Source organism: Anolis sagrei, chromosome 11, assembly GCF_037176765.1.
Source record: "Anolis sagrei isolate rAnoSag1 chromosome 11, rAnoSag1.mat, whole genome shotgun sequence".
NCBI classification, from domain to species: Eukaryota; Metazoa; Chordata; class Lepidosauria; order Squamata; family Dactyloidae; genus Anolis; species Anolis sagrei.
The window spans coordinates 32,564,216-32,580,026 of NC_090031.1; the positions used below are offsets into that span (position 1 = coordinate 32,564,216).

General features: G+C 44.7%; 1 protein-coding gene across 1 annotated transcript in view; it reads left to right on the forward strand.

Annotated features, from left to right (window-relative positions):
- SPNS3 (SPNS lysolipid transporter 3, sphingosine-1-phosphate (putative)) overlaps positions 1–12,908 on the forward strand; it is a 22,635-nt gene extending 9,727 nt beyond the window's left edge. Inside the window, exons 7-12 of the mRNA XM_060757646.2 lie at positions 2,494–2,649; positions 3,378–3,567; positions 8,910–8,975; positions 9,993–10,091; positions 10,229–10,406; positions 12,561–12,908. Coding sequence (XP_060613629.2) covers positions 2,494–2,649; positions 3,378–3,567; positions 8,910–8,975; positions 9,993–10,091; positions 10,229–10,406; positions 12,561–12,604 — 733 coding nt within the window. The 3' untranslated portion in view covers positions 12,605–12,908. The remainder of the gene's footprint in view (positions 1–2,493; positions 2,650–3,377; positions 3,568–8,909; positions 8,976–9,992; positions 10,092–10,228; positions 10,407–12,560) is intronic.
- The last annotated feature ends 2,903 nt before the right edge of the window (positions 12,909–15,811 follow it).

Below are 15,811 nucleotides of genomic sequence, written 5' to 3' on the forward strand. Positions count from 1 at the left end.
ATGTATATATATGCATGTATATGTGTGTGGGTATGTATGTGTGTGTATATATGTGTATGTATGTATGTATCTCTCTCCCTCTTGCTCTCTTTCTCTCTCTATATATATGTTTGTATATATGTATGTATGTATGTATGTATATATATATATACACACACACACAGAGTATATGGCAGTGGATGATAATATCATGGACCTGGGATGAAATGCATTGCAATCCACTTAATATGAGACTTCCTGCATCCACCAGGGGGCGCTCTTGATTTGTAGAAATCTGTGTTCATTGTTTATTCAGGTATTTATTTATTTATTCCAGACTAGCTTGCCCTGGATATTTGAAAAAGTCAGTTTTTCAATTGTCCCAAATGCATAAGGTTGTGGGCGAACTACAACTCACATCATGCCAGGTTAACCCCCAGAAACTCCATCAGTCTTCAAAGTTTGTTATGCTGGGCAAGTCCGCTCTAGATGCATCATGTGTGGGTTTCAGTGTGCTCTCTGGCTGCAGGGTGAACTACAACTCCCACTATAGTGAGTCAGTCCCCTCAAAGCCCTCCAGTAGGGTGAGTCAGTCATGGGGGTTCTGTCTGCCAGGTTTGTTATCGGTGGAGATCACAGTTTCTCTCCTCGCAGGTGAACTACAACTCCCAGAGAGAGAAAAAGACTCCACCAGACTTGGCATTAGGCACTGGAATCCAGTGCTGCTTAAGGCTCTGGTGGAGTCTCCTTCTTGGGATGGGCATCAGTCGGGAGGGATTGGATGGCAAAAGGCGGCTGGACTGGGTGGCCTTTAGGGTCCGTACCATGTCTAAGATCCCATGATATAGATTTTAAGCAGAGGCTGGATGGCCATCTGTCGGGAGGGATCGAATTGCGTCTCCCTTCCTGGGCAAAATGGGGTTGGGTAGTCATGGGGGTCCCTTCCAACTCTAGGATTCTATGCTCCTATGATGTGAATGTTAAGCAGAGGCTGGATGGACATCTGTCGGGAGGGATTGAATTGTGTCTTCCTGACAGGCAAAATGGAGTTGGACCGGGTAGCCATGGGGGTCCCTTCCAACTCTAGGATTCTATGCTTCTATGATATGGATTTTAAGCAGAGGCTGGATGGCCATCTGTCAGGAGGGATCAAATTGTGTCTCCCTTCCTGGGCAAAATGGAGTTGGACTGTGTAGCCATGTCCCTTCCAACTCTAGGATCCCATGCTTCTATGATGTGGATTTTAAGCAGAGGCTGGATGGCCATCTGTCAGGAGGGATCAAATTGTGTCTCCCTTCCTGGGCAAAATGGGGTTGGACTGGGTAGCCATGGGGGTCCCTTCCAACTCTAGGATTCTATGCTTCTATGATATGGATTTTAAGCAGAGGCTGGATGGCCATCTGTCGGGAGGGATTGAATTGTGTCTCCCTTCCTGGGCAAAATGGGGTTTAAGCAGAGGCTGGATGGCCATCTGTCAAGAGGGATCAAATTGTGTCTCCCTTCCTGGGCACAATGGAGTTGGACCATGTAGCCATGGGGGTCCCTTCCAACTCTAGGATTCTATGCTTCTATGATGTGGATTTTAAGCAGAGTCTGGATGGACGTCTGTTGGGAGGGATCGAATTGTGTCTCCCTTCCTGGGCAAAATGGAGTTGGACCGGGAAGCCATGGGGGTCCCTTCCAACTCTAGGATTCTATGCTTCTATAATATGGATTTTAAGCAGAGGCTGGATGGACATCTGTCGGGAGGGATTGAATTGTGTCTCCCTTCCTGGGCACAATGGGTCTGGACTGGGTAGCCATGTCCCTGCCAAACCTAGGATCCTATGCTTCTATAATATGGATTTTAAGCAGAGGCTGGATGGCCATCTGTCGGGAGGGATCGGATTGTGTCTCCCTTCCTGGGCAAAATGGGGTTGGACTGGGTAGCCATGAAGGTCCCTTCCAACTCTAGGATTCTATGCTTATATGATGTGGATTTTAAGCAGAGGCTGGATGGCTATCTGTCGGGAGGGATCGAATTGTGTCTTCCTGACAGGCAAAATGGAGTTTGACTGGGTAGCCTTCCAACTCTAGGATTCTATGCTTCTATGATATGGATTTTAAGATGAGTCTAGATGGACATCTGTCAAGAGGGATTGAATTGTGTCTCCCTTCATGGGCACAATGGGGTTGGACTAGGTAGCCATGGGGGTCCCTTCCAACTCTAGGATTCTATGCTTCTATAATTTGGATTTTAAGCAGAGACTGGATGGCCATCTGTCGGGAGGGATTGGATGGTGCCTCCCTTCCTGGGCAAAATGGGGTTGGACTGGGTAGCCTTCCAACTCTAGGATTCTATGCTCCTATGATGTGGATTTTAAGCAGAGGCTGGATGGCCATCTGTCAGGAGGGATTGAATTGTGTCTCCCTTCCAGCTCTAAGATTCCACAATTCTGGCCCCAACAGAAATTTGTCTCCAAGAAAGGCCAATCTTTGTTGTGAACCTGTGTCTCTCTCTTGTCTGCGTTGCAGCCGGAGTTTCCTCTGGTCCTCGCTGGGGGTGACTGCCATGGGCTTCGTCACGGGCGCCCTCAGCTTTTGGATCCCCGTCTTCCTTTACCGAGCTCAGCTCGTCCTGCACTGGTTCCCGCCGTGCGAGAAAGTGGAAGCGTGTAACACGTCCAACAGGTGAGGAAGAAGGGCAAGCCAACGGCGTGTGCGGTTTCGATGGGGAGCCCTTTTACAACTACACATCCCAAGGGGGATTATGCAATTTGTGGCCCTGCAAACATCCGGAAGACTGGGTTGCTGTGAGTTTTGCTGGGCTTGATTAGCATTGAATGGCCTTGCAGCTTCAAAGCCTGGCTGCTTCCTGCCTCCACACTTGCCTCAGACAAGAGTTATTCCTCCCACCCTAGAGATTATTCCACAATGGGAATGGCACACTTGGCCAGCTTGATTAGCATCAAATAGCCTTGCAGCTTCAAAGCCTGGCTGCTTCCTGCCTCCACACTTGCCTCAGATAAGAGTTCTTCCTCCCACCCTAGACATTAGCATTGAATGGCCTTGCAGCTTCAAAGCCTGGCTGCTTCCTGCCTTCACACTTGCCTCAGACAAGAGTTTTTCCTCCCACCCTGGACATTAGCATTGAATGGCCTTGCAGCTTTAAAGCCTGGCTGCTTCCTCTCTTCACACTTGTCTCAGATAAGAGTTCTTCCACCCTACACATTATTCCACAGTGTGAATGGTGCAATTGGCCAACTTGATTAGCATCAAATAGCCTTGCAGCTTCAAAGCCTGACTGCTTCCTGCCTGCACACCTGCCTCAGACAAGAGTTTTTCCTAGCCCTGTCGTAAAGTGTTGCAAGTTCAAATCCGGATCTCTCTACTTCCCTCTCTGTGTATCTCTCCACTAGCCGGATATTTGGAGGAATTACGATTGCGACCGGTATTTTGGGAGTGGTGACCGGAGCGGAAGCGGCCAGGCGGTACAAGAAGGTCAATGCGAAGGCCGACCCTCTGATCTGCGCCCTTGGGTCGCTCGCTTCGGCGCCGTGCATGTACCTGGCGATCATGTTGGCGCAGGACAGTATCCTGGCTACGTACGTAAGTGGCGAGAAGATATTTGGGGGGGGGGGGGGTCCTGGGCTTCATTGTTGAATGTCAACACATCTCCACCCCATGCAAAAAAGGGTGGACATGTTGGGGATGGTGTTGTTACTTTGGAGAGTTTTTGAAAACAGCTTTGGGTTCCTTAGGTAGCTTTTGAGGATGGCATTGGTCATCTTGGAGAACTTTTGAAGATACTTGGATACCTTTGGAGGACTTTTGAGAAGAGATGCTTTTGGAGAGCTTTTGAGGGACACATTGGATACCTTTGGAGAGCTTTTGAGAAGATATGCTTTTGAAGAGCTTTTGAGGGATACATTGATACCTTTGGAGAGCTTTTCAGAAGATATGCTTTTGGAGAGCTTTTGAGGGACACATTGATACCTTTGGAGAACTTTTGAGAAGAGATACTTTTGGAGAGCTTTTGAGAAAATATACTTTTGAAGAGCTTTTGAGGGATACATTGATACCTTTGGAGAGCTTTTGAGAAGATATGCTTTTGAAGAGCTTTTGAGGGATACATTGATACCTTTGGAGAGCTTTTCAGAAGATATGCTTTTGGAGAGCTTTTGAGGGACACATTGATACCTTTGGAGAGCTTTTGAGAAGATATGCTTTTGAAGAGCTTTTGAGGGATACATTGATACCTTTGGAGAGCTTTTCAGAAGATATGCTTTTGGAGAGCTTTTGAGGGACACATTGATACCTTTGGAGAACTTTTGAGAAGAGATACTTTTGGAGAGCTTTTGAGAAAATATACTTTTGAAGAGCTTTTGAGGGATACATTGATACCTTTGGAGAGCTTTTGAGAAGATATGCTTTTGAAGAGCTTTTGAGGGATACATTGATACCTTTGGAGAGCTTTTCAGAAGATATGCTTTTGGAGAGCTTTTGAGGGACACATTGATACCTTTGGAGAACTTTTGAGAAGAGATACTTTTGGAGAGCTTTTGAGAAAATATACTTTTGAAGAGCTTTTGAGGGATACATTGATACCTTTGGAGAGCTTTTCAGAAGATATGCTTTTGGAGAGCTTTTGAGGGACACATTGATACCTTTGGAGAACTTTTGAGAAGAGATACTTTTGGAGAGCTTTTGAGAAAATATACTTTTGAAGAGCTTTTGAGGGATACATTGATACCTTTGGAGAGCTTTTCAGAAGATATGCTTTTGGAGAGCTTTTGAGGGATACATTGATACCTTTGGAGAACTTTTGAGAAGAGATGCTTTTGGAGAGCTTTTGAGGGACACATTGGATACCTTTGGAGAGCTTTTGAGAAGAGATGCTTTTGGAGAGCTTTTGAGGGACACCTTTGAAGAGCTTTTGAGGATAGCATATAACATCTTTGGAAAGCTTTTGAAAATGATATTGGACACCTTTGGAGAGCTTTTGAGGGGACATATTGATACCTTTGGAGAACTTTTGAGGATGGCACATTGGAGCACTTTTGAAGATATCATTTAACATCTTTGAAAAAAGCTTTTGAAGATGGATATTGGATATCTTTGGAGAGCTTTAGAGGATAGTGTTGGATACCTTTGGAGAGCTTTTGAGAAGATATACTTTTGGAGAAATTTTGAGGGACACATTGATATCTTTGGAGAGCTTTTGAGGATAGCATTTAACATCTTTGAAATGCTTTTGAGGGTGATGTTTAACACTTTTGGGGAGCTTTTGAAGATACCTTTGGAGAGCTTTTGAGAAGAGATACTTTTGGAGAGCTTTTAAGGGATACATTGGATACCTTTGGAGAGCTTTTGGGGATAGCACTGGATACCCTTGAAGGATAACAGTAGATACCTTTAGAGATCTTTTGAGAAGAGATAGTTTTGGAGAGCTTTAGAGGAGACACATTGATACCTTTGGAGAGCTTTTGAGGATAGCATTTAACATCTTTGGAAAGCTTTTGAAGATGATATTGGACACCTTTGGAGAGCTTTTGAAGATACCTTTGGGTACCTTTGGAGAGCTTTTGAGGATGGCACATTGGAGCACTTTTGAGGATATAATTTAACATCTTTGGAAAGCTTTTGAAGATGATATTGGACACCTTTGGAGAGCTTTTGAGTATAGTGTTGGATACCTTTGGGGAGCTTTTGAAGATAGCTTTAGATATCTTTGGAGAGCTTTTGAGAAGACATACTTTTGGAGAGCTTTTGAAGAACACATTGGTTGCCTTTGGAGAGCTTTTGAGGATGGCACTTTGGAGCACTTTTGAGGATAGCATTTAACATCTTTGGAAAGCTTTTGAGGATGATGTTGGACACCTTTGGGGAGCTTCTGAAGGTAGCTTTAGATATCTTTGGAGATCTTTTGAGGATAGCACTGGATAGCCTTGGAGGATAACATTAGATACCTTTGGAAAGCTTTTGAGAAGAGATACTTTTGGAGAGCTTTTGAGGGATACATTCCAGTGTATCCCTCAAAAGTTCTCCAAAGGTATCTAATGTATCCCTCAAAAGCTCCCCAAAAGTATCTCTTCTCAAAAGCTTTCTTTTGAGGGATACCTTTGGAGAGCTTTTCAGGATAGCATTGGATACCTTTGGAGGATGACACTGGATATCTTTGGAGAGCTTTTGAAGATAGCTTTAGATGTCTTTGGAGAGCCTTTGAGGATAGCATTGGATATCCTTGGATGATAACATTAGATACCTTTAGAGATCTTTTGAGAAGAGATACTTTTGGAGAGCCTTTGAAGGACACATTGGGTACCTTTGGAGCTCTTTTCAGGAGAGCATTTAACATCTTTGAAAAGCTTTTGAAGATGATGTTGGACACCTTTGGAGAGCTTTTGAAGATACCTTTGGGTACCTTTGGAGAGCTTTTGAGGATGGCACATTGGAGCACTTTTGAGGATATAATTTAACATCTTTGGAAAGCTTTTGAAGATGATATTGGACACCTTTGGAGAGCTTTTGAGTATAGTGTTGGATACCTTTGGGGAGCTTTTGAAGATAGCTTTAGATATCTTTGGAGAGCTTTTGAGAAGACATACTTTTGGAGAGCTTTTGAAGAACACATTGGTTGCCTTTGGAGAGCTTTTGAGGATGGCACTTTGGAGCACTTTTGAGGATAGCATTTAACATCTTTGGAAAGCTTTTGAGGATGATGTTGGACACCTTTGGGGAGCTTCTGAAGGTAGCTTTAGATATCTTTGGAGATCTTTTGAGGATAGCACTGGATAGCCTTGGAGGATAACATTAGATACCTTTGGAAAGCTTTTGAGAAGAGATACTTTTGGAGAGCTTTTGAGGGATACATTCCAGTGTATCCCTCAAAAGTTCTCCAAAGGTATCTAATGTATCCCTCAAAAGCTCCCCAAAAGTATCTCTTCTCAAAAGCTTTCTTTTGAGGGATACCTTTGGAGAGCTTTTCAGGATAGCATTGGATACCTTTGGAGGATGACACTGGATATCTTTGGAGAGCTTTTGAAGATAGCTTTAGATGTCTTTGGAGAGCCTTTGAGGATAGCATTGGATATCCTTGGATGATAACATTAGATACCTTTAGAGATCTTTTGAGAAGAGATACTTTTGGAGAGCCTTTGAAGGACACATTGGGTACCTTTGGAGCTCTTTTCAGGAGAGCATTTAACATCTTTGAAAAGCTTTTGAAGATGATGTTGGACACCTTTGGGGAGCTTTTGGGGATACCTTTGGGTACCTTTGGAGAGCTTTTGAGGATAGCGTCAAATACTTTTGGAGAGCTTTTGAAGATAGCTTTCGATCCTTTTGGGGAGCTTTTGAGGAGAGCTTTTTGGAGAGCTTTTGAAGATACGAGGGTTGAATGAAAAGTAATGCCTCCACCTTCGCAACTCCTCAATGGATGGCAATACTGGTATGCAGCAGGTACTGGCTTGTTCAGTAGACTCTCCTCTACAGTTCCATTTTGGCAGGAAGACTTAGCATTGAACGGTTGTATGAGGGTTGAATAAAAAGTAATGCCTCCACCTTTGTAACTCCTCAACAGATGGCAGTACCGGTATGTGGCAGGTACTGGCTTGTTCAGTAGACTCTCCTCTACAGTTCCATTTTGGCAGGAAGCTGTAGCATTGAATGGTTGTGTGGTTAAAGTTAAAAGTAATGCCTCCACCTTCGTAACTCCTCAACAGATGGCAGTACCGGTATGTGGCAGGTACTGGCTTGTTCAGTAGACTCTCCTCTACAGTTCCATTTTGGCAGGAAGCTGTAGCATTGAATGGTTGTGTGGTTAAAGTTAAAAGTAATGCCTCCACCTTCGTAACTCCTCAACAGATGGCAGTACCGGTATGTGGCAGGTACTGGCTTGTTCAGTAGACTCTCCTCTACAGTTCCATTTTGGCAGGAAGCTGTAGCATTGAATGGTTGTGTGGTTAAAGTTAAAAGTAATGTCTCCACCTTCGTAACTCCTCAACAGATGGCAGTACGGGTATGCGGCAGGTACTGGCTTGTTCAGTAGACTCTCCTTTACAGTTCCATGTTGGCAGGAAGCCTTAGCATTGAATAGTTGTGTTGTTAAAGTGAAAAGTAATGCCTCCACCTTCGTAAATCCTCAACAGATGACAGTACTGGTATGTGGCAGGTACTGGCTTGTTCAGTAGACTCTCCTCTACAGTTCCATTTTGGCAGGAAGCCTTAGCATTGAACGGTTGTGTTGTTAAAGTGAAAAGTAATGCCTCCACCTTCGTAACTCCTCAACAGATGGCAGTACTGGTATGCGGCAGGGACTGGCTTGTTCAATAGACTCTCCTCTACAGTTCCATTTTGGCAGGAAGCCTTAGCATTGAATAGCTGTGTTGTTAAAGTTAAAAGTAATGCCTCCCCCTCGCAACTCCTCAACAGATGGCAGTACGGGTATGCGGCAGGTTCTGGCTTGTTCAGTAGACTCTCCTCCACAGTTCCATTCTGATGGGAAGCCTTAGCATTGAATGGTTGTGTTGTTAAAGTGAAAAGTAATGCCTCCACCTTGGTAACTCCTCAAGAGATGGCAGTACTGGTATGTGGCAGGTACTGACTTGTTCAGTAGACTCTCCTCTACAGTTTCATTTTGGCAGGAAGCCTTAGCATTGAATATTTGTGTTGTTAAAGTGAAAAGTAATCCCTCAGAAGATACCTTTTGGAGAGCTTTTGAGGATGATCTTGGGCACCTTGGATAGCATAGAATGTGGCGTTGGGCATCTCTCGTAGATTCCTGAAACTACAAACTCAACCCTGGCGTGGCTTCACCTCTCCATTGACATGAGAGCTCCCAACCCTCACCTTGCTTTGTGTATGTCTTCACGTGGTTTCCCTGGAACATTCTGTTCCATTCACGACGTTTCTTCTCCTCTTCTTTCCTGATTTATATATCCCTGTTCCAGATCTTCATTGCCCTTGCCGGATTTTTCCTCTCTCTCAACTGGGCCGTGGTGACGGACATCCTCTTGGTGAGCGGCGGCTCCTTTTCTGTCATATTGATTTGGCTGATAACCTGATCGGTCTATTCTTAGCTCTCTTTCGGCCTGGAGCCAGGAACGTGGAAGGAAAGCAAAGGAAGGCGACGTGAGACAAAAGGCAGGGAGAGCCATAATTAAAGTGGCACCCTGGATTGACAAAGCCTGAGTGGGGCTGCGCATAACAGGGGGAGCTCTGTTATAGGGTGCACCTACACTGTAGAAGTATGGGAGTTGTAGTTTTATAAGGTCTTTAAAGAGTGTCAAACAACAAACAAAAATGGTTATTTCTTTTTGATGACCCAAGAGAATATCTCTGTAAGGTTTTCTAGGTCTTCCAGCATGCAGGGGGATGTGATTTCATAATTTTGTGATTTTGCAATTTCGTGATTTTGCAAATTTTGTGATTTTGTGATTTCGCAATGTTGTGATTTTGCAATTTAATGATTTAATGATTTTGTGTTTTTGTTATGTTGTGATTTTGCAATTTTGTGATGTGATTTTTCAATTTTGCGATGTCACGATCTTGTGCTTTTGTAATGTTGTGATTTTGCAATTTCGCAATTTCATGGTTTTATGATTTTGTGATTTTGTGATGTTGTGATTTTGCAGTTTTACCATTTCGTGATTTTGTAATTTTTTGTGATTTTTGTGATTTCGCAATGTTGTGATTTTGCAATTTTGCAATTTCATTATTTTGGGATTTCGTTATGTTTTGATTTTTGCAATTTTGTGATGTGATTTTGTAATTTTTGTGATTTTCACGATTTTGTGATTTAATGATTTCGTGATTTTGCAATTTTGTAATCTGATTTTGCAATTTTGCAATTTCATGATTTTGTAATGTTGTGATTTTGCAATTTCGTGATTTAGCGATTTCGCAATTTTGCAATTCTAGAACGATCGAACGAAAAGTCAGCCAAGACCATTGCTGGTGGAGCTCTTGCTGGGAATTTATTTGTTTCTCACTCTCTCACTCTCTGAATCTTCCTCTCTCTTTGGCCTCCGCAGTATGTGGTGAAGCCCGCCTGCCAGTCGACCGCAGTGTCCCTGCAGATTTGTGTCAGCCATTTGCTGGGGGACGCCGGGAGCCCCTACCTCATTGGCATCGTGAGTTGGGAAGGGGTCAGAGAGGGAGGGAAAAGAAGATTTCTCTTTACGGGACACTCGCAAAGGCGAATGGACAGCAAACCCAGTGTCTGCCATGTTGGAGGGAGCAGTGGACTCAGGTCTCCCCTCTCCCCCAGATTGCGGGGGCCATCCAGGGCCGCCAAGGAGAGCGCACCTACCTGTGGGACTTCCGGAGCCTGCAGTACAGCTTTGTCGTTTGCACCTTTGTGGGGGTCCTGGGTGGAGGGTGCTTCCTGATGACGGCCCTCCACATCGAGGAGGATCAGAGCAAAGCGGCAGCCTCGCCGGTCCAAGGTAGGGGTCACCGTCCTCCTCTACTCCGGGTAGACAGACACTACGTAAACAGAGGCCAAGGCTTCCCATCTTTGTCCATCTCCGGCATCTGGAGGCTGTGCTCGACTCCAACCACAAGGTGGTGCTGTTGCTTCATCTTCTATTGTCTTGAGATGCTCTCCGATTGAATAGTCAGCATGTCCACCCCCAAAGCGGTACCTATTTATCTACTCACATGACTGTTTTCATACCGCTAGGTGAGCAGAAGCTGGGAGCTCACCCCTGTTGGGATTCAACCCCACACTGCCTAAGTCTCAAGTCCTCAATGAGGAGAAGTTAGCTACTATTAGAATAGACTAAGCCCAACCCCAACTTTCGATGGGTAAGATTTTCTGCAACTGGCAGTTTAACCCGCTGTGCTAAAGCGTAGCCTGGCTCGATCCCTCCCGACAGATGGCCATCCAGTCTCAGTTAAAAATCCATACAGTCGAATCATAGATTCACAGTGCTGGATAAGACTCCAAGGGCCATCCAGTCCAATCCCTTTCTGCCATAAAAGACACAATTCGATCCCTCCCCACAGATAGCCATCCAGCCTCAGTTAAGAATCTGTATCTTAGAAACCTAGAGTTGGAAGGGACTCCAAGGGCCATCCAATCCAATGCCCTTATGCCATTAAAGACACCATTCGATCCCTCTCGATAGATGGCCACTCAGCCTCAGTTAAAAATCCATACCATGGAATCTTAGAGTTGGAAGGGACCCCAAGGGCCACCCAGTCTGACCCCCTTATGGCATTAAAACACCATTTGATCCCTCTCAACAGATGGCCCCTCAGCCTCAATTAAAAATCCATATCATGGAATCCTAGAGTTGGAAGGGACCCCAAGGGCCACCCAGTCCGACCCCCTCCTGCCATTAAAGGCACCATTCGATCCCTCCTGACAGATAGCCATCCCGCCTCAGTTCCATAACAGAGTTGGAAGGGACCCCAAGGACCACCCAGACCGACCCCCTTATGCCATTAAAGACACCATTCGATCCCTCTCAACAGATGGCCACTCAGCCTCAATTAAAAATCCATATCATGGAATCCTAGAGTTGGAAGGGACCCCAAGGGCCACTCAGTCCGACCCCCTCCTGCCATTAAAGGCACCATTCGATCCCTCCTGACAGATAGCCATGCTGCCTCAGTTCCATAGCAGAGTTGGAAGGGACCCCAAGGACCACCCAGTCCGACCCCCTTATGCCATTAAAGACACCATTCGATCCCTCTCAACAGATGGCCACTCAGCCTCAATTAAAAATCCATATCATGGAATCCTAGAGTTGGAAGGGACCCCAAGGGCCACTCAGTCCGACCCCCTCCTGCCATTAAAGGCACCATTCGATCCCTCCTGACAGATAGCCATCCCACCTCAGTTCCATAGCAGAGTTGGAAGGGACCCCAAGGTCCACCCAGTCCGACCCCCTTCTGCCATAGAAGACACTATTTGATCCTTCCCCAGAGATAGCCATCCAGCCTCAGTTAAGAATACATATCATAGAATCCTAGAGTTGGAAGGGACCCCAAGGGTCATCCAGTCTGACTCCCTTCTGCCATAAAAGACACCATTCAATCCCTCCTGACAGATAGCTATCCTGCTAGTTAAAAATCCCTGTCATTGAATCCTAGAGTTGGAAGAGACCCCAAGGTCCACCCAGTCTTGACCCCCTCCTGCCATAAAAGACACCATTTGATCCCTCCCCACGGATAGCCATCAAGACTCTATTCAAAATACATATTACAGAGCTGGAAGTACTCCAAAGGTCATCTAGACCAAACTCTTTTTGCTAGGAAGGAACCGCACCCTCAAAGCACTCCCAACAGATGGCCATCCAGCCTCTTCTTAATAAGAATACTAATAATACTACTAATAATAAAATCCTAGAGTTGGAAAGGACCCCAAAGGCCATTTAGTCCAACCTCTTTCTGTTAGGAAGGAAAAGCACAATCAAAGCACTCCCGACAGATGGCCATCCAGCCGCTGCTTAATAATAATAATAATAATAATAATAATAATGGAATCCTTGAGTTAGAAGAGACCCCAAGGGCCATCTAGTCCAACTCCTTCTGACATTATGCAGGGGAAGTGTAGTTTGCTCTTGGCTAACATTGGGCCTCTTCTTTTGCAGGCACCGATAACAAAAACTACGTCTCTCACGAAGAAGGGCTCTGAGGCCAATGCAATGATGCCACTAGCAGTGTCCAAACCTCAGATGGAAGAGAAGGACGGAACATCAACGCATCCTCTATCCGGCCTTCTGTGATGGACTTCTGGGGCAGTTCAGATGTGCCCTTAGTGACACAGGATACTGGGAGTTGTAGTCTGGTGTGGCCGAGAAGGCTAAAACTACAAATCCCCTTTTGCGTCGAGCCTCTTGCATGGAGGCCCCGATCATTCTAAATGAGCCTTTTCCAATCAGCTATTTTTAGCCTGAGAATGAGGTGCGTATCCAAACCCATAAATATTGATGCCATCTCCCTTGCGATTTCCCTTGCTTTTTGTAAACATTAATTAGCAATTTAATTAGGAGCACAAATTGAGATTTCCGTTCAGAGAATGCAAGGTTTTTACAGAGAAGACTCTCTCAGAACAGCAGCTAATCCTTTCTATCTCTATACTGCCCTCTTGTGGTTGCATCTAGGCACTACACACATACATCCCTAGAGGCCAATAGCTAATCCTTTCTAACTATACACTGACCTCTTGTGGTTGCGTCTGAGCACTGCATACATATATCAGAGGCTAATGGCTAATCCTTTCTATCTCTACACTGACCTCTTGTGGTTGCGTCTGAGCACTGCATACATATATCAGAGGCTAATGGCTAATCCTTTCTATCTCTACACTGCCGTCTTGTGGTTGCATCTAAGTACTGCATACATATATCCCAAGCTAATCCTTTCTACCTCGATACTGCCCTCTTGTGATTGTATCTAAGCAGTGCGTACATTCATCCCTAGAGGCTAATAGCTAATCCTTTCTATCTATACACTGCCCTCTTGTGGTTGCTTCTAAGCATTGCATACATTCCTCCCTAGAGGCTAACAGCTAATCCTTGCTATATCTATACTTATAGTTTGTACATTCATCCCAAGAGGCTAATAGCTAATCCTTTCTGTCTCTATACTGCCCTGTTGTGGTTGTATCTAAGCACCAAATAATTCATCCCTAGAGACTAATAGCTAATCCTTTCTATCTATCCACTGCCCTCTTGTGGCTGTATCTAAGCACTGCATACATTCATCCCTAGAGACTAATAGCTAATCCTTTCTATCTATACATTGCCCTCTTGTGGTTGTATCTAAGCACTGCATACATACATTCCTAGAGAGTAATAGCTAATCCTTTCTATCTATACACTGCTCTCTTGTGGCATCTAGGTACTCCATACCTACATATCTCCATAGCTAATTCTTTCTATCTCTATACTGTCCTGTTGTGCTTGTATCTTTAGCAGTGTGTACATTCATCCCTAGCGGCTAATAGCTAATCCTTTCTATCTATCCACTGCCATCTTGTGGTTTCATCTAAGCACTAAATACATATCTACATAGCTAATCCTTTCTATCTCTACACTGCCGTCTTGTGGTTGCATCTAAGTACTGCAGACATATATCCTCTAGCTAATCCTTTCTATCACTATACTGCCCTCTTGTGGTCACTTCTAAGCACTGCAGACATTCATCCCTAGAGGGTAATAGCTAATCCTTTCTTTCTATCTATCACTGCCCTCTTGTGGTTGCATCTAAGCACTGCATACTTATATCCCTAGCTAATCCTTTCTACCTCTATACTGTCCTGTTGTGGTTGTATAGTTAGCAGTGTGTACATTCATCCCTAGAGACTAATAGCTAATCCTTTCTATCTATACAATGCCGTCTTGTGGTTGCATATAAGCGCTGCATACATTATCCCTAGAGACTAATAGCTAATCCTTTCTATCTATACACTGTCCTCTTGTGGTTGCATTTAAGCACTGCATACATATATCCCTAGCTAATCCTTTCTACCTCTATACTGCCCTCTTGTGGTTGTATCTAAGCAGTGTGTATATTCATCCCTAGAGGCTAATAGCTAATCCTTTCTATCTCTATACTACCTTCTTGTGGTTGCATCTAAGCACTGCATACATATCTCCATAGCTAAGCCTTTCTATCTCTATACACTCCAAATAACCCAATCCTAACCTTCCCCACTCCACCCAAAATACATTGAACTTGACTCCTCACCCTTCACTCGATTGGCAGGATTATTTACAGCTGGTGGTTTAACCCGCTGTGCTAAAGCCCGGCCCAATTTGAGGCCGGGCTTTAGCACAGCCATTATATTTTGGGCCATTCTCCATCTTTGTTTGGTTTGGAAAAAGTAGTTCTGCCTTCCCTTGGTTTTTACTATTCCCAAAGTTATGAATGAAAGGCAAAAGGAGGAAGCCAGAAACACTCCGCTTCATGGTTTTAGCACCTTCCTTCAACGGGAAGCGCGTTCCTCTTTCCCTGAATAGACACAGGTGTTAATTTACACTTTGGAGTAAAAGGCACAGAACCATTGAGAAACATTTCCCCTCCAGTAGGCTCTGTGTACCAAGTGTGGTCCAATTCCATCTTTGGTGGAGTTCAGCATGCTCATTGATTGCAGGTGAACTATACACCCCAGCAACTGCAGCTCTGGATGTAGGTGAACTACAACTCCCCAAATCAAGGGGCATTTTCCCCAAAGACCTCCAGTATTTTTTGCCCATCATGAGGGCTCTGTGTACCAAGTTTGCCCCAATTCCATCTTTGGTGGAGTTCAGCGTGCTCATTGATTGCAGGTGAACTATAAATCCCAGTACCCACAACTCCAAAATGTCCAGGCCAATTCCCCCCGAAACCCACCAGTCTTCAAATTTGAGCATATGGGGTATGTGTGCCAAGTTTGGTCCAGATATATCAGTGTTTGGGTTCACTGTGTTCTCTGGATGTAGGTGAACTACAACTCCCACAGCTCAAGCTAAATTTCCCCCCAAAACTTCCAGAATTGTTTGCCCATCACGGGGGCTCTGTGTACCAAGTTTGGCCCAATTCCCTCTTTGGTCGTGCTGATTGATTGCAGGTGAACTATACATCCCAGCAACTACTACTATGGGTGTAGGTGAACTACAACTCCCAAAATCAAGGTGCATTTCCCCTAAAGACGTCCAGCATTTTTTGCTCATCATGAGGGCTCTGTGTACCACGTTTGGCCCAATTCCCTCTTTGGGGGAGTTCAGACTGCTCATTGATTGCAGGTGAACTATACATCCCAGCAACTACAGCTCTGGATGTAGGTGAACTACAGCTCCCCAAATCAAGGTGCATTTCCCCCCAAATACCTCCAGTATTTTTTGCTGGTCATGAGGGC